At 45.0% G+C, this 18738-nt stretch overlaps 1 protein-coding gene across 2 annotated transcripts in view; it reads right to left on the bottom strand.

Moving 5' to 3' along the window:
- Positions 1 to 7348: 7348 nt before the first annotated feature.
- Positions 7349 to 18738, bottom strand: part of LOC135919520 (golgin subfamily A member 3-like) — a 28662-nt gene continuing 17272 nt past the window's right edge. For both annotated transcript variants that reach the window (XM_065453399.2, XM_065453398.2), the window contains exons 7-8: positions 13284 to 13403; positions 7349 to 10757 (exon numbers count right to left, since the gene is read on the bottom strand). In XM_065453399.2, coding sequence (XP_065309471.1) covers positions 9108 to 10757; positions 13284 to 13403 — 1770 coding nt within the window. In that variant the 3' untranslated portion in view covers positions 7349 to 9107. The remainder of the gene's footprint in view (positions 10758 to 13283; positions 13404 to 18738) is intronic.

Below are 18738 nucleotides of genomic sequence, written 5' to 3'. Positions count from 1 at the left end.
TATTCCACGCCATAATATATGGCCAGCGTATACCTTAGTAACTTATACCGTATACCTTAGAATACCTTAGTAACTTGCGATTCGCTGATGATATTGTCTTACTTAGTAACTCAGGGGACCAATTGCAATGCATGCTCACTGACTTGGAGAAGCAAAGCCGGAGGGTGGGTCTAAAAATTAATCTGCAGAAAACTAATGTAATGTTTAACAGTCTCGGAAGAGAACAGCAGTTTACGATAGGTAGTGAGGCACTGGAAGTGGTAAGGGAATACATCTACTTAGAACAGGTAGTGACTGCGGATCCGGATCATGAGACTGAAATAATCAGAAGAATAAGAATGGGCTGGGCTGCGTTTGGCAGGCATTCTCAGATCATGAACAGCAGGTTGCCATTATCCCTCAAGAGAAAAGTTTATAACAGCTGTGTCTTACCAGTACTCACGTACGGGGCAGAAACCTGGAGACTTACGAAAAGGGTTCTACTTAAATTGAGGACGACGCAACGAGCTATGAAAAGAAGAATGATGGGTGTAACGTTAAGGGATAAGAAAAGAGCAGATTGGGTGAGGGAACAAACGCGAGTTAATGACATCTTAGTTGAAATCAAGAAAAAGAAATGGGGCATGGGCAGGACACGTAATGAGGAGGGAAGATAACCGATGGTCATTAAGGGTTACGGAATGGATTCCAAGTGAAGGGAGCGTAGCAGAGGGCGGCAGAAAGTTAGGTGGGCGGATGAAATTAAGAAGTTTGCAGGGACGACATGGCCACAATTAGTACATGACCGGGGTTGTTGGAGAAGTATGGGAGAGGCCTTTGCCCTGCAGTGGGCGTAACCAGGCTGATGATGATGATGATGAAACGTAGCCTCTCCTTCGACAATACATCTCTGCGTGTCCTTAGCAAGGTCAAGGATCGTACTTAGAGATACCAGAGGCCCGTAGACCGCCTGCTTCTGCAGGCGCGCACGCTTTCGTATCGCTCTATCCTTATCCCCTCTATCCCCGCCATATTGAAACGTTCTCCGCGCCACCTATAGGCGCTGGAAAGTGCGAATACAGTTTCGCTGTAAAACTTCTGTTCTTACCCTTGTGGCTGGCACCTCTTTGGGTCCCAGGTATGACAAGGGTAGTACAAGGGTGCGTTAAAGCTACGCGAGCCCACAGGGGTATGTGCCATTGAGCTTGGACCCTTTCTGCACTATCACCAGGATCAGCCCACATGATGACAGTCTTTGCACACAGAGGCCACGAAACCCTGGATCTTAAACCTACACAATTTTGCTGTAAAAAATTGTGGAGGCGGAGTGTTCATTTATCTACACTTTAGCGAGAGATATGCGAAAGCATAGGTGGTTGTACATGTGAATAGCCTGTTTTACTCTGTAGATCGTCCTGGTCATCTGCTATGTTATGTCTACTCAGTGTGGTTCATTCTAGCACATGAGACCTGCACGAACACCACGTGAGTCACGCCCCAGTGTACAAATACATCTTAGAAAGTATGCACGATATTTAATTTAATGTGCTGCTCGACTAGGAGCGCTTTCTTCACCTCAGAGCTTCGGAAAACGCAGTGCAGTGCATTGCGACGGCGTCTATTGGCGTCTCATTCGGACACGACCTTGATGAGCCGAGCCACCTAGGCGATATTTATTTCCTTCTGTCTCATTTCTTATGCTCATTACCCCAACCGCCCCACACATCCTTACCCAATACCGAGAAGCCAGCGCGCGTCTCCTCCGGCAGTGACTGCGTACAAGCTGATCTGACAACGCGGAGCGTACAGGTTGCCAAGCCTTTCTATAAGGGAGTAGCCACGAACGTGTGGAGACGAAGAGGCAAAGCTACGGGCGCGGCGGCTGCTGCACATGTGTTGCAGCGCCAAGCAGTCCGGCAGCGTTTGAGTGCATTTGGTTGCTCCGAACCGATGCAAACAGATGCTGAATCGACGCAGCTTCTACGTGCGACAGTTCCGCGTTTCCCCAGACGCGAAATGGTGGCGGTGGTACAAATTTTATTTAGTGAAGGCCAAAAATATGAAAAGCAAATTAAGATGCCGCCGTTCCGCGGGTGGCCTTCAGGCTGCCGGTCGCGGCCACCAGATCATGCCTGGCGGCGACTTCCGCTGCCTAGATCGTTAGCCGTAGCTGGACATCCGGCTCAGAGCTGGCCAAAGCAGTCTCCCACAGCTGCGGACTAGATACATGCCAAGAGGCAGGAGGAGAGTGTTTCGGGCACGAATAGAGAATATGAGCATAGTCTGTTCATGGGTGTCTGCAGAGCGTGCATTCAGGTGAGAAGGCACCGGGGTGAATAAGGGCAAGTCGGGCAGGAGAGAGGAAAGTGTGGGCCTGTAAATGACGCCACGTGTTCTATTGGAGCTTAGACAGGGATTTGTGAGGGGGAGGGAGGAATAGGCGAGAGTTGCGGTAATGAAGGGTGATGTCATGGAAGGTGAGGAGGGAGTCACGCGTGTCCATCTCGGAGTAGAGGGGGCCAGCTCGGTCTGTCATCTCGCGAGCGATCGAATTTGCCGCCTCGTTGCCAGGGTGCCCCGCGTGAGCCGGAACCCAGAGGAGGAGATGCAACCCTTCACAAAGTTGTGGACTGCAGCTTTGAAGTCGCTTTGAGCGCAATAGCTGCTTCGTCTGCGGTAGTGGAAGTAGGGGCAGGTATAGTGGCAACCGTCAGGGGAGAAAGTGTATGGGAAGTGGTGGCAAGGGCGTAGGCGGGGTGCGAATTGTATAGCGCCGCAACGACATACACAGCATTAGACTGTGTGCCATACTGGCGCCAGAGGTTGGAGGCGCGGGCAGAGCGGCGGGCGGCGTGATGCTCAGGGTGCATGTTCCTTGGAAGAGGGTTGACAGTGAGCATGGAAGATACAGAGGAGGGTAAGGGGTGGGTTCCACAGGCAGGGGACACAGGGGTCAAGCGGAGGGAAGAGAGAAGGGCTCTACCAGAGGGGGTGCGAGAAAGGCGGTCGAGTTGTGCCGTGCGATGGGCCTCCACAAGCTCTGAAAGAGTATTGTGGACGCCCATCGCCAGCAGACGAGAAGGTGGGGATCGCAAGGGCCGACTTGTAGGCTTGGCGGATGAGACAGTTCACCTTGTCTTCCTCGGCGCGAGAGAGGAATTTAAAAAATTGCAAATAAAAATAAAAAGGGGATCCATACAGAAGCAAATATTTTCGAATATGAGCTATTTCTATCAACTGATAGCAAGCTCAGTGGTATGAGGCCCGAACTTTGTCACAACTGAGATTCTCTCAAGAGCTCGTAAGTCAACCTCAGCTGTCCTGACATACTCTCAGCCCGCGTACGACGTCTCAGTGTTGTTTCACTGCTTTAAAGAGTTTATTTTCGTGTGGATGATGGACACCTGCATCCCGGCATCAGCCAACACTTTTTTAGCCTAAGCTCGTTCAAAAGGGTGGCAGCACGCTTCCTTTCCTGTTCATTCCTGAATGCATAGGTTGTTTCTGTTCTTGTCCTCCTTCCGTTACTCGTTCGCCCCACGGACCATTTGAAGCATCTTCTTGGTCCGTTGCACAGTCTACGTCCGATTTTTTCGCACTCCCTGGGGGCCGCGAAAACGTCCGAAAAATCAGCCAGTTGGAAAAAATAAATGCATGTCATTTACTGCCCTTAGGGCTCAAACCGCCCCAGGCACATTCGAAAACGCTCTGAAGGCCTGTCGGTACACGTATTAGGCATATCGGTGCTCATACTGTAAAGCAGATCCCGGATGCACACGTGTATGATTAAGGAATACATATTGTGACCCGTGACAATTTACCCTTCCGACGCTTGTAATGCTTCACCGCAATACGTTTACGTATGCTTCACCACGGAACATTTCTGTATTGAGGTGAAGCTGACCTTCAGGAACCGGTGTTATCTAGCGCATTATGCTTTCCGAGCTTCGAAGCCAATTGCGAGGACCACAAAGGCGCAGTCGGTGCCATTGCTGATAGCAGCGAATTCTTTCAATTAAAAATACGGCACCCAACGGCAAGAAGCTTAATAGCTAACGTCGAAGCAGCTAGGTCTAGCGTTGCCGCAGTGGTGGCTACGGCTGCCAGCGGAAATGCGTGCGAGAGCGCCGGTTCGAGGTAATCAAAACGGCAGCGGTGGTGATTTTGATTAATGACGTTTCGGACCTGCGGTCACGGCAGAAAGTCCGGAAAATCGGACGGCGAAGGGTTCTTGCGTCCGAAATTTTATACGTTCCGATACATTGACTATAATGGGGTACTTGGTGGTGCCGCGAAGCCGTCCAAATTATCGAGCATCGGGAAAGTCGGTCGTTGACTGTACACTGGAAACTCCTCCAGCCGACGACAGGGCGTCAAAGACGATTCATTACGATTCCTGTCTACTACTCTAGCCAGAATTACCGCGACTTTCGACCCTTTCAACAATATTACCGCTAATTTTCCCTGATAGAGGCACGAACTCCCTGAGTTTTCCCTGAGTTTTTCCAGACTACTCAAAATCCCTGAAAATTCCCGGTTTTCCCGGTAGGTAGACACCCTGTATTCACTGCGCTGTATTTTAGGTCGCAGTTTCCGCCTAAGGAAAAGCATTGATTGCGTTAGCAAATTATTAGACAGCTATATGAGGTAATGTTAGTAGTTTTATCAGCTGCAGAGACTGCTGTAACATTCGCTTACTAACTAAATTAACAAGCATGTTGTCACGTGCGCACAGGCGAACGCATCTCACTTGATAACCGCAGATGCTTGCTGTCAGAATGCTGGTGTGATGAGAGGCGAGCGACTTTCATGCTGCCACTCGCTTCAATGCAAACCAAGCGTGCAAGAACACAGCCCACATGAAGCCATCAGCTATCTCAGGTCACCTAGCCTTGGAACACACCGCAAATTACTTCACAGATAGGGTGTGCGCCGCGCTCAGCTGGAGTAGAAGAGGAGATGCGCACTATCCTGCACACTCCCCCCGCCCCCCTCTAGTGCGCACAAATAACACTGCCGCATCAAGCCACTATACTTTTCGGTTCCTCCTCGCAAGCTTTCCTTCGTACCTACAGCACACGGCAGCGATGTTAGCTCACTTAAAACCTTATACAGAACATCATGGCAACACTGCCGGTGGGAATTCGCTTGTAGTGTCAATATAATTCCTATCGCAATAAAATCAACCTTCTGACGACTGGCAAACGCCCATCCAAATCATGTTGCAAGAATGTTGCGCTTGGATGCATTTGAAACATACTACTTTATTTGCACGATTCTACCACGCTCCTGATTGTAACGTGCTGTTATATTACTGCCAACATATCCCAAAACTAACTTGGTGCTGATTCTATCGTGCACATCAAGTAACGAAACCCGAGTTTATGTATACAATGTTGAAACACCTTTATGGAACGTACAAATACGCACAGACAAGTACACAGCTGAACCTTAGGGGCTACTCTCTATCAGAGTCATGTGACACCTCCTTTTCGCTGTCTATTGACCACAGAAAGCCTTCAGTTCCACCTAATGCATCATAAATGCCACATGCATAGCAAACTGGATAATGGCGAGTGCAAACCAAGGCAGGAAAAAACAAAAATGTCTGTAGATGAGATTGTGGCTAGCTACCTTGCATAGAGCTTTTTTTTTTCTTTTAATAAGAATCGGTTTTGTTTTTTATTTTTAGTATAGTTAGTTACAATTGTAAAGATATGCAAATTTGAACTCATTTTTTGTCCGGAAAAGGTGCACCATTAGAATCATGCAAATACCGTAAACATATCCCGTCTAGGGCAGGCATATCAGATTTATGCTACATAGGTCTTCCATAGGCGACGTGCTGCGACTGTCACAGGATACGTGTGACTGCCCAGCGTATCGAGGCCTTGTGGAGTGCTTGCTATACTGAGTAGTTAAACCGTTATATAACAAAGCCAGTAAAATCGTCACTTTACTTTGTTAAATTAAAATTCTATCTTTTATGAAAATAAGTAGTCGCCCGTGAGTTTTTCTACACAAAACAGACGGTAATTTTTTTGAGTTATCAGTCAATCAAAAACAAATTTTCATGAAGAAAGAAGCAATTTCGTTGAATTTGAGTGGGCAACCAAAGATACTGCTTCATGCTGTTTTATGACATCTTAACATCGAGCCACATGGCAGGAAGCAAGAAAAAAAGGAAAATTTTCGTTACAAGGTATTCCTCCTAGTGTTCCTAAATTTACAAGTCTTCCTTTAAGATAAAAGAATGTACTCCGAAAAGGTTTCCACTCCCTATAGTAGTCTGGAAATTTCTTCATGTGGTACAGCACCACAGCGCATATGCACACAAGCCAGAGTTGATTGTATGTATTCACTGTTACGACAGTCTGGACATCATACAGGGACAGGATTTCCTGTCTAATACAGACACTTTATGTTTCCCTTGGTGCACCCTCAGCTGCAACAAAAGCAACATGTCACATTTTCCGTTTCACCTAAGGTCATACTGCAGACATCAAAATGCTTTAACACAGCATAACACATTGCTACAATTCACTCTAACGGGGCACCCACTCATGGTGTCAGTGCCTGAGAGGCACTTCATCACAAGTTGCTAACTTTGAGACTCCCTGTGGATTAACAATAATGAGTGAACTTCTACATCTTAGTGGTCATTGAACACACTTGAATCTGTGTGCACACACAATTACAAAAGCAGAGAGAGAACATTTCTAATGTGAGAAATGCAGACAGGTTGGCCCAGAGGAATTGTCTCTGGTCTGCACTTTATTATGAGAAAGGGAGAAGAGAAGCGACAAGGACAGAAAGAGAGAGGAAGAGCAGATGGCAATGAGAGGCATAGCCAAAAGGGACGGGGGGGCAGGGTCACAATGGACATGTGCCCCTTCACCCCGAAATTTCTGTGTACCAGGTTTGTGGGATGACAAGGCACGACCAGTAGTGCAGCCACTATCTTGGAAGCACAACCACCAATAGCACGCGACCCAATGCAACGGGTGCATAGGTGCTTCAGTAGAAGAGACCTTCGACTTAACATAGCTGCCATATTGTGCAAGTGCCAAAAACATGGGATACCTGGCATAAAATTATGTGCAACAACACCACTCCCCTTATCAAGTTTGAGCTGCCCCGCTAAAAAATTCCTGGCTATGCAACTATGATGGTGTGCAGTGTACTATGTACCCATTCGATGCTGCCACTGTGCCTATACATCTGGGCCAATTCCCGTCCTGATTCATCCTCCACACAATGAGCAGCCATTTCATGCATTTTGATAGGGCCAGTGTGTTTAGGATGTACATATGAGGTACAATTTAGCAAGATTTTGTGGGGGAACTCACAAGTGAACAAAGAACAAAGCGACTATTAAGGCACAATTTATTTCCACATACGCATTACCACACCTTTCTTTCATCAAATAAACAAGTAATGCAAACAGCTACTCAGATTATTACAGTATATGTACAGTATCTATATATATTATGTACAAAGTTGTGTGCAAAACCTGCATCAATGTATCACCCCTGCAGTTTTGAATGCTAAGTGAAATAGAGGCACTAAAGATACAGTCATGCGAAGAGGGCTTATGGGAAAGTGATAACCACACCAATCAAAATATGCCAATTAACCATGGAACCCTGAAAGTACCTACCAAGATTTTGCAATTTTGTTTTTGATCTTGAAAAAGAAGATCCTTCCACATGTTGAACAAATTGAGAAAAGCGTAATAATTTATCTCACGCACCATAATTTGCTCTGTGGAAGAAGCTCAGTTAAACCACAGGAAGAGAGATTCCACCATGTGAATACCCACATTTCTTGTATGTTTCTGTAATAAAAATATATGTAACACCTCTATGTTGCATTGGTATCTGGGCATGTGCTATTACTAGGACCAGACTTCCGAATGCTGATCTCCTGTCCACACATGAAAGCAGATGAAGGCCATGCAATGCTATTTGAAGTAACCGACAATGTAGCATTTAGCAAATCAGCTCTTCGCCCAATAGAAAGCTGTAGGGCATCACACTTGCAATGTATTTGCATTATTACCCTGTGACACAATTTCTGAAGTGTGCAAAAGCTGAAGGAAGGTGACTGCAGATGTACAGTAACATCAGTGGCCGGCCACGGTGGCAATCTTGCAGTCCCTCATGAAATGCATGGGCAGGCATTTCAGGAAGAATTTTCAGGAAGGCACTTTGAAGAAATGTACAAATAATGAAGTCTTTTCATTTCGCAGAAATATTTCCATGACAACCTAGAACCTTCCCACATTTCTGGCTAAAACAAGTTGACTAAGTGTTATCTTGCTAATTACAATGCATATAAAATACTCCTACACTGGAAAATGCGCAGTTTTACGGTTTCTTTCATCCTCATGTAAAGCATTGTTTGTTTATGCTTAAGTCTAGCACAGTTAACTGAAACATGTTCTACAGAGCACCATAAGAATGCATTGCTTTTGTATTGTGTGGTAGCTGTTAAGCGAGGACTGATACTCACAAAAGGACATGGAAACGGTTTACTGTGGGGCGAAAGAATATGGGCGAGCTTGTTCAGAGCTTCAAAGCGCCTTTCATATTATATTAACAAAACGGCACAATGCTTAAAAGCAGCTGTACAGGGTAAATGCTGTTTACATTGCACTTTTAAAAACAGCCCAGTATAACAAGTACACACTCTTGCACAACACCAGCAATACTAGGCTAGTGAGAGCATGGGCAAAAAAATCTTATTAAGAGAACAGATGCCACCATACTGTCCAATTGACAGGTGTATAAGATAAAAATTACACATTTGTACCAAGCCATAAATGATGCCTCCTATTCTCATCCTTATGAGCCCATTCTACTGATACATGCGCTCGCTGCTAAGACCATTATCAGCAGTCCTTGGAAAAATATGTCGACACCATTCTGCTATGTAGTTTGTATAGAACACTGCCCACTAAACAGCTAGAGAAAAGCTAAAATTTCATTTAGCCCATGAAAGAAATAGAGAAGATATTAGTGGATTATTCACAAGACCCATCATGCAAAACAGTTTGGTACCATGTAAACCTGCCAACACGAAAAAAAAAAAAGAAAAACGTATATGAAAAGGCAGTTAAGAAAATGTTATCTACGAAAATCCTTGGATTCTGGGTAAGCTTGCACGTGAACTGTGACATTAACCGGTGCCGAATGGGGCAGACCACGAAAAGAATGTTCCTGTGGGACACTCAATGAAACGTCCGATGCCCCAGCAGAACAATGTGCGAACAGAGCTGTAGGACACACTCCTTCTTCTGAAAATGTGAGGGATCTCCGTGCCCCTTTCTTCTGCACACTTGAAATGCATGACTTGGCATTACTACAAGTAGGCTTCATAGTCGGATTCTTGCAATCACAGGGTACATAATTCCAAACCTTGCTCTTGCCCAGCAGTGGGAAATCGTATGAAGGAGTGGACTGGACAACATGGCCGCTACTTCTCTTTCCGCAACACTGATCTTGTTCCCATGGACTGCGCGATATCGTCTTCTGTACCGGGCTCTTGTCTTCTATAGCAGTAGAAGCACTAAGCGTGTTCTGTTTCTTCATGTCAGCTGCTTCTACAGAGGTTCTGATGGGAGTGACAGCTTTTGAAGATTGATCGAATACTGATGTTGCCTGTTTGCAACCAAAACTGAACATGCGTTCTGATCTTTGGTCCTCATCAAGACCATGAGGTTTCAAAACAGCATCAGACACGTAAGATTCGTCTTTCAGGTAGTGAAAGCAATCTGCCAGCAGCTTGTGTGGTGTTTCAACATTTTCCATTTCATGCGTGCTACTTAAAGGCTGAGGCAGACGACACACTGCTTTGGACATGGAACTTTGATTCGCTGCTGAGTATTTCTCACGCAAGCAAGTAGATTCAAAGACATCATCAGAAACACAGGACATCTCTTCTAAGCGAAGTTCAAGGTGCGGTGGACCCACAGAACTTTCAACATTGTTCTGTATGCTAGACACACTTGCAAGAGTGCTGAGTGATTCCTTTGGAGTAGCAGCCACTTTCTTGTAGCATACTTTCCTGACAGTCTTAGACAAGGGAAGTGCTGCTGAGAAAGGCACAAACCCACTGCTGGTCGAGCGGACATGGCTCGCGTCGTCATCGCTGGCTTTGTATTCTCGGCTGCCAGGGGTGGATGCCACCGTCGAGGTGCTCTGCATCCGAGACTGCAGGCGTCTCAGCTGCTCAGCTCTTTCCTCTGCAAGCTTTGTGAGTTTCTGAAGCTCGTTGGTTGTGCTTCGAAGCAGTCGTTTTGCTTGGAGCACAGCAGCCTTTTTCTCAGTGAGCTGTGATGTGAAGTCCTTCAACGTCTGGTCCAACTTCAACCCTTCTTGCGGCGACACTTGCGAAGCAACGCTGCACACGGACACCTCCTCGTGGCTTCTGCTGCTGGACGACAGGCCCTGCACACCGCTGTCAGCCTTGCTGCCGCTTTCAATGGGCGAAGTGCTGTGGGAGACAGTCTGTGGCAAAGGCTGGTGCCCTCCAGGAGCATCTGTCCCCAGTGTGGTGCCTTGAGACACCTTACTGGTCAAAACTTCAATTAGCATCTCTTTGTGCTTCTCTTCCGACTGTAACTTGTACACCTGGTGTTCCAGGTGGGCAATTTTCTTCTCGTGTTGGCCCATGGCTACAGTAAGCTCTTGATTCAGGTTCCTCTCCTTCTCAAGAACACACATGAGTTCCTTATTGAGAGCTTCCTGGCTCTTGAGTCGTCCTTCAAGCTCAACCTGCAGACGTACGAAATAAAATCAGATTCCACAATATTTTTTTTACAAACTCATTTTCTTGCGGCTCATTCTTTGCAAAACACCATGCCAGCTATAGTGTGAGTTGTGATAGCCTGGGTGCATTAGATTTATGTTTCATGCTTAAAATGTAAGCATGTGCAAATATTCTAAACTTTGGAATAATGAAATTAATAGTGTCCTACTCGATCTGGTATTTCGAATCAAATAGTAACTATTCACAAATGCAAATATTTTTCTGATGCTTTTAAATATTTCAAAACATCAACTGCACCCAGTTAAATATAAAATTGGAACAAAAGTGCAGTAAATTTGCACCCTCACGAACATAGCATAGATAACATAAACATAAACAACATAACATAAGCATAAACATAAAAATTTGTATAGTGGAGTAGGCTATGTCACTTAGGTTTTTAGAAGCTTTATGTATACTGATCATTCACACTCCCTAAGATTCCTTTGCATATGAAGAAACTAACTGTTGGCTACTAATGCTCCATTTGTGCTTTTCATAAGCAAGGCTTCATAATGTACAAGGTACTAACTTTAAGACTTGCTAACTTTAGGAATACTACCACGTCATCATCATTGAACATCATTGATGAACATCATTTTATACTAATTGTGATAATGGCTGTTTATTATTCGAAAACAATTTGAAAACTATTTCATATTCGTTTCAATTCAATTTGCTTCTCCAACTATCTGATTTGTATTCAATTCGGTCTCAAAACTCACTATTTCCACAGCCTTATTAAAATGCTAGGTGCAAAATTAAAGGTATGAGTTGCATGGTACTGGCTGAACGGAAGGATCACAGACAAATTGGTGGTGCACATTTGGAAATACCACCTCCTTTCTCTTAAACATGCAGCCAATTCCCAGTTGGGTGACGGAAACTGTCACTCTAAGTTGCATAGTACGGAGCTGTCAGGATGACTGAATGTGGTGGTGTACACTCAACAAAACAGTCTATGATAAATTGGAACAATCTGTAATGGTCATACACTTTTGTTTACTCTTCTGACAACTTTACATTCAAGTCAACTTGCATTTCCATATGTCTGTAATAGCTGCCAACCAGCTTGCAAATGTTTGTCTGCTAACAGACGTGGTGCACAGTTATGAAAGGAACAACCGAGTAGGCTATTCCTGCTTGCCAGAATATAAAAATTTTGGGGTGTTAGTGCAGAAAGAGAGAGAGAGAATTTATTTTAAGGAAGATGGAGAGGTAGGAGAACAGGGATGCAAAGATGTGATAAGAGATGATGATGATGATGACATAAAAGAGGGATGCACAACAGTGAAGGCGAGCTCCCCCTTCTGTTGATTACCAAGAAAGTCTAATTATGTTATTCAGAAATTTAATCCACTGTGTTCCAGATTTTGGCTGAGGTCACAAATTGAAATGAAACATCAGAAAATGGTGTAAAGAAGCAGCCCGCGTGCGGACTTCCACTGCATGAGCAGCACAGGTGCTATAAGTGGAGCAAAGGAAGAGCTTCAAGTTGATGCTTACCTGACCACAAATCTGAGTGAAAACCCCAGTCCGTGTTTGCAGGAAAAAAAAGAGGCCTAGTCGTCAGCCAGGTTTATAAGTCTGAGGTGTTTGAGCAGTACCCTCTCAATGTATGAAAAACTACACTAGTCACTCTTCCAAAGCCACAGGGTTATATGTAGAAGACAAGTAACTTGCGCTCGTTCAAGCACCGACTTGCAAACTCTCGAAATCACCTTGGCTGAGGGGCAGGAGCTTCAGCCCATTCGAGTCTGTTTACAAGTCAGAGCTTAGATGTGTGCAAGCCAGAGTTCTCAAATTTAAAATATATTTTACGAGCTAGTGTGAGTGAGTTTTGTTAAATATGCTAAAGAGAAACACCAGATCAATTTAGACTGATAAAGTATTCTTTCGAAACTTTTTTTGCTGTTGCTAATTTCATGGTAAGAAGTTGATTACTAACAAAGAAAATGAAGCCGAGTTTCGTTTCTTTTTAATTTCGTGTCCATATCCTATCCCTTGGACGTCACTGTGGCATCACAGATTTCAAAGTATTTTCTTGTATTTGGACTGTAGCGGCTTCGTAAGAATCCTTGAAAATTGCCAAGCTCAGTCTTAGGTTCTCTTACAATGGAATGTAGTCCACATTTAGCGATAAAAATTAACTAGGCCTGAGCAGATGTCATCAAAATTCATGACGTCATAGCAAGCTGATAAGGGAGTCTCAAGACGGTGCCACCATCTGTCCTTTATTCTTTAATTTTATTGGCTTTCTCACGGCAGGATGCTTCTGTGGGCATATCTATTTGCATGGGCCTCACCTTTCCACGGTAAGCGCCCACCTTCTGTACCCTTAAACGCACCATTTTCAATTACAAATAATGTATAATGTACACCGTGGTAAAAGCAGCTTCTTTTGTATTAAGGAAGGGTTAAAAAACAGCTCCACTTATCTTTCCTTTTTGTGTCCACTTGAGAGATATGAAAGTGAAAGCAATGATGCTCACATTTTTATGCCGGAGAGAACCCACTTCCGCTTCCTGCTTGGTCTTCTCTGCCAGGTTCTGCTGCTGCAGGTTTTTGTACGAAGCTGCTTCATCCTGGTGTTCCAAACTCTTAGCATGCAACTGAAATAAAATAATTGAGGCAAGAAAACATGAATGTAAGACCTCGTATCTTGCTGAAGTGCACTCACCCAAGCAATGGCAGCACAAACATTTCACCGGACATAACTATTTTAGTGCCTCAGTGTTTCATGACAAGTGTTACGAAGGCATTTTCATCCAACAAATCTGTGCTATTCTTCCAAAAAATACTTTTGCAATATGGGCAGTTTAAAAATGACTATTCTGGCAGCAAACAAACTGAGCATTCATTCGAGCATGAAAATTGTCATAGCATTTGCATGAACATAAAACTGGACTTCATGTCCGCAATGTCTTAGCATCGCATTGACAAACTGCCATTGCAACGGTGGACGTCGTTCTGCAAGTCTCTCGATCCCTGAATAGGCAGAGGACATCTATTATTAGGAAAGCAATTCGCAGGCTTGTTTTCATGTTTGTGATACAGTAGACTACCACTAATTCGTCTCCAGTTAATTTGACCCCGACCAAAGGTGTCAGCCGAAGCCTATACATTTCTATAGAATTCAACTTTTATTGTCAAGGTGTTTATTGACAGAGTACACAAGGGAGACGTCAAACTTGGTCCGGATATTTTACCATGCAAGCAAGCACAACCGACCCCATATGTAAACGTTGGTGATGCGTCTGGCTCACCAGCAGCTCTTCTTCGTTGTATATAAAGTGCTGGAGATGCATCTCGCTGACTGGCGGTTCTACTTAGTTACATCATTATTTCAACTTTGAAATTGGCCTTCACCGGATAATTCGAACTTGACTGGTCATCATGCACATGCCTGACCCCAATGGCGACAGCCGTTGGTGGCTCCAACACCAGCAGCATTCATCTTGGCAGCGCTTAGGCTACAGTGAATATGTCAAACGCACGGCATCTTCTATTGAAAATGCCTATTTTCGGCCTGCCCCAAGAACATTTTCAAGGGACACTACAGGCAAATACTAAGTCAACTTGGACTGTTAAGATAACATTCCAGAAACCTTGCGGCGCTTGTTTTGTGCCAAGAAAAAGCTTAGTTTACGAGAAAATAGCATTTGAATGGTCCATAAAATCACCTGCCCTCGAGCAGGGAGTGGTGACGTTGCATATGCCATCACTGCCCTTTACTGCTGTCGGTGAGTGAAACGCCGCCCGAGAGTTGGCGCTACGGTTTTCTGCACAAAATTCAAATGTGCGGCCTTGGAGAAATCGAGGCAAGACAGCATTGTGTTCAACCCTGCAGCTGTTCTTGGTCAAGTGGCGTGGACCATTCAAGAATCCCACAATATCACATGGACGTCATATTCTCTGCTACTTGCAGTTTGTGCGAGTTTTGCAAGCCAGCAAAGCCAGCACAGCATTATGCGATAATGAAACTACTGAAACGTGAAAGAGGGGCGGGGCAAAGTGGAGGAAACGAAACCTTCCGACCGCCCATGTCATTGTCAAGGGTAACATCAATGAATTTTTTTTCTAAATATTGAATAGAACTGGGCAAGTAGCATTTTATTTCCTCTTATAATGAATATGATTATCTTTTTATTATGAGAGGTTGAGTAGTAGTGAAATAAAAACATCATGAGGAGTGTCTTCGTCCTAGGGCTAGCACTTGAAGTTAGTTAATTCGAGTTTAATGGCGCAAAAGCGACTAAGGCCATGCTGCGTCAGTCACAGGACAGTACAAGATCCAATGTTAAGGCAAGCAATAGCTGCATTACCTTAAAGTCGATGTAAATACCCAGTTTCATCTAAAAAGTCAAACAAGTTCGTGAATGAAACTGGTGGCTCTTCGCCCAATATTAAGGCAGGGTGTAAAGGTATGTGCAAGTGATACAAATTGTTGAAATGTTTCCGCCTCTGTGTTTCAGTATGTGGACATGACATTATGATGTGGTTAACTGTAACCGATTCATGGCATTTCTCGCAAGTTGATGGGTTTCCTTTTCGGAATAGCAATTTATATGTTAGATGTGTGTGTCCGATTCGAAGTCGACATGACATTGTCTCATAGAATCGTTCTTGGTGACTGCATGATTTCCACTCGCCAAGCAGGGGTTTAGTCATATGTAACTTCTTATTTATGCACGAGTTCCATTCTTGTTACCATTTTGATGCTAGGGCCTTACGAATCACTTGGATACTCTCATTGTATGGAAGTCATGTGAGTTATGTAGGCTTGTGCGAATAGTGCTTTTTTTGGTTCGAAGCAAATTCGAAGCGAATAGTAAGTCTTCTCGAATGATTTCGAAGCAAATACTTCGAATAGTAGCAAGTAAAGAAAAAAAAAACCAGCAGAGGGCTAAAGTCTGGGATTTATTCAAGGAAAGTAAACAACTTGATTATTTACAAAAATCTACAAATTTTCGTGCAAAAACACTAGCTGTTCCACATGCTGGGGTTTGAGGTGCTCCCTTCTGCAGCTTATAACGGTTCCTGCAGTCGAAGAAAGCCTTTTACTTCTTGTCTGGGTGGCTGGTATCGAAAGATACCTACGGGCAGCTGCAACCAGGGTTGGGTAAAGGTGGCTTCCCGTGCTTTTCCATCACACAAGGAGGTCTTCGGACTGGGAAAGAAGGGGGGCCTTCAAGTACCCAGCAACCTCATCTGAGATTGTACGGCTTGACTGATGATGTGCACGCGAACTGAATTGTGTAAAAGCACTCCACACAGAGTCCCCTGATGGGTCTGCAGAGCAGATGCTGTTCTCACCTGTTGCTGTACCATGTTGATCAACTGGCACAGTCTTTTCTGCTGCCATTGTGAGTAGAATGAACGCTTATTGCTTTGCGGGTCGTTCAGCATAACAGACATCTTCGTATCTAGGATCGACCAACATTGCCAATGCAGGAAGCCATGATATCTTGATATCATGGAACCGTCTTGATGCTACACAAAAGGCTTCAGGCAAGCAATGCTGCCTCACCACCTTCGGAAACATGCTCAGCTAGAACCACCTCAGTACACTGCAACAGGGGAATGACTTGTGACAGCGTGGGATATCTGTCACCAGCCAGTTCAGTTGTGGCATGGTCAAGTGGCTTCAAGACTTGCACTGCTGCATTCATAAGCTTCCACTCCCTAGCGTTCAAGTTTGGAACTGCATCAGATTCTGAAAGTTCAACAGTGATGACCGTACGGAGCTTCACGAGCCTGGCCATCATGGCATGCTCACTGTTCCATTGCGTCGGGACGTCTTGGATAACCTCGAGAGGGTCCAGCTGCATGTTTCTGAAGCCGTCCTCGGGCCTTGGCACTCCGTTTGTATTTAGCAACAATCGCTCTGGTCTTAGCACAGAGCTGCGAAAACCCTGACACTTCTCTGGCATCACTGACACACAACTAAAAAAGGTGTAATCATCCTTATTCACCCTATCCCATACCCCTGTATGCCCTGAGGCATTTACCCTTGCATAAAAAAAAAAAAGAAACGGAAGGGTGTGTCCGAAACACTGCATACCACTCCAGGACGACCGCGCTACTGCAGAAGTTCCTTCTATTATCTGTAACGACGAAGACCGGTACAGTATCGTGGGCTGGAAGTTCACACTCCTCGATGACACCTGCGATAAATAGCTCCAGGTTTTCTGCAGTGTGAGAGTCTGTCATCTCCGTGCAAGCCCATGCATGCACGTGTTGCACGAAGTCATTGTCCATGACATGACAAGTTACACAAACGTAGCTATCGTTTGCCTGCGATGTCCAACAATCAGTTGTGAATGAAAGCAACTCCACTCCGCTTGCAAAAATGTCCCTGAGCTTCTTTTTCACCTTCTCTTTGCTTGATGCGTAGAGGTCTGGAATAATGGCTCTCGAGAACGTTGTCCGAGACAGCACGGCATAATCCAGCATAGCGAACTTCATCATGTCGAGGAAACCCGGTTCTTCGACAATGTTGTAGGGGTGCATACCACGAGCTATGCAGTGAGCTATCATTTTTGTCATCTGTTGGGCTTTTGGGGCTGACGCTTTCATTTTCGGCTTGAAACTGTCGGCTATGGATGGCTGTTGACCACTTGCCCTGCTTGTCCCCTTGAGCTTGGATGGCCTTTCGCGTGCGTCCCGCTTCTCTTGGTAGTCCTTGTACAAGTCCGGGTGTCTCCTTAAATGCATTGCTAGGGTTGTTGTCGTACTTGTCAGGGTCTTCAGGACTGCCTTGAATTTAAGACATCGAGCTTCAGTTCCCGGTGGAATCTTTACAAAAAAGTTCTAAATCGGATTGCTGGCCACATGCAAGTCCCCCATGGTGCTCTCTGAATTGGTCCAAGACAGAACAAATCAATTCATTTCGTAGAGTACAGTCAACATCTGATTTTTCGAATTCCGCAAGGGCTGCGAAAACATCCAAAAAATGGGGCAGTCCACAAAAACAAATGCATGCCTTTTACTGCCCCAAATTGCTCAAATCGCCATAGGCACCTCCAAAATGGCTCTCAAGGCCTGCCAGTACACATATTAGTCGGTGCTCGTACTGTGGCAGGAGACGGGAGAGGGTGGGTGCATGCATGGAATAGAATTACTGTCTCATGACAATTGCTCTTCCCACTTTTGATATGCTTCACCGCGTAACATTGCTGTATTGAGGCGAAGCTGACTTTAAGCATCCAGCATATTGCAACGCGTTGTGCTTTCCGAGCTTTGAAGCCACTAGTGAGGATTACAAAGATGGAGTCGGCACCATTGCTAACAGCAACGAATTGTTTTAATAAAAAACGCGGTACCGAACAGCAAGAAACTTTGTATCGAATGCCAAAGTACCTAGGCCTAGCGTTGCCGAGGTGGTGAATACGGTTGCCAGCGGATCTGCGTGCGAGCACCCTTGTTCCAGGCAGCAAGATAATCGAAATGGCGGTGGTGGTGGCTTCAATCAATGCCGTTTCACACCTGTAGTCATGGCAAAAAGTTCGGAAAATTGGACGGCGTAGGGTTTTGCGTCGAGATTTCAACGGTCCATATAGACGTCCACCATGGTACCCCATATATGGAGTACCAAGTACCAAGCATGCAGAAAAACGGTCGCTGACTGTGATTGCAAGACCCCACTTAAAAATTGCACTGCAGTGAAAATGTGAAAATACCGCACTTTTGTGCAGTTGGCGCAAATGGCACTTGCGTGGGCGCAGCCAGGAGCAGGCAAGTCGAATTATAGCAAAATGGCGCAAATGGCGCAGTTGGATCACCACTGCATGTTAAGATAGCGGCAATAAGTCACGTCACATGTTTTTGATGTTCTGGAGAATCGCATGCGTCACAGAACAAACTAGTGAAGTGGTTAATCTAGGTGTGGGCCACCATCCCCCTTACGATTGTTGAGTACTCGTTAGATAAATGAAGAATATCAAA

Source organism: Dermacentor albipictus, chromosome 3, assembly GCF_038994185.2.
Source record: "Dermacentor albipictus isolate Rhodes 1998 colony chromosome 3, USDA_Dalb.pri_finalv2, whole genome shotgun sequence".
Lineage (NCBI taxonomy): Eukaryota > Metazoa > Arthropoda > Arachnida > Ixodida > Ixodidae > Dermacentor > Dermacentor albipictus.
Note: the sequence above shows the minus strand (reverse complement) of the source record. Positions and strands in the feature narration are given on the sequence as shown.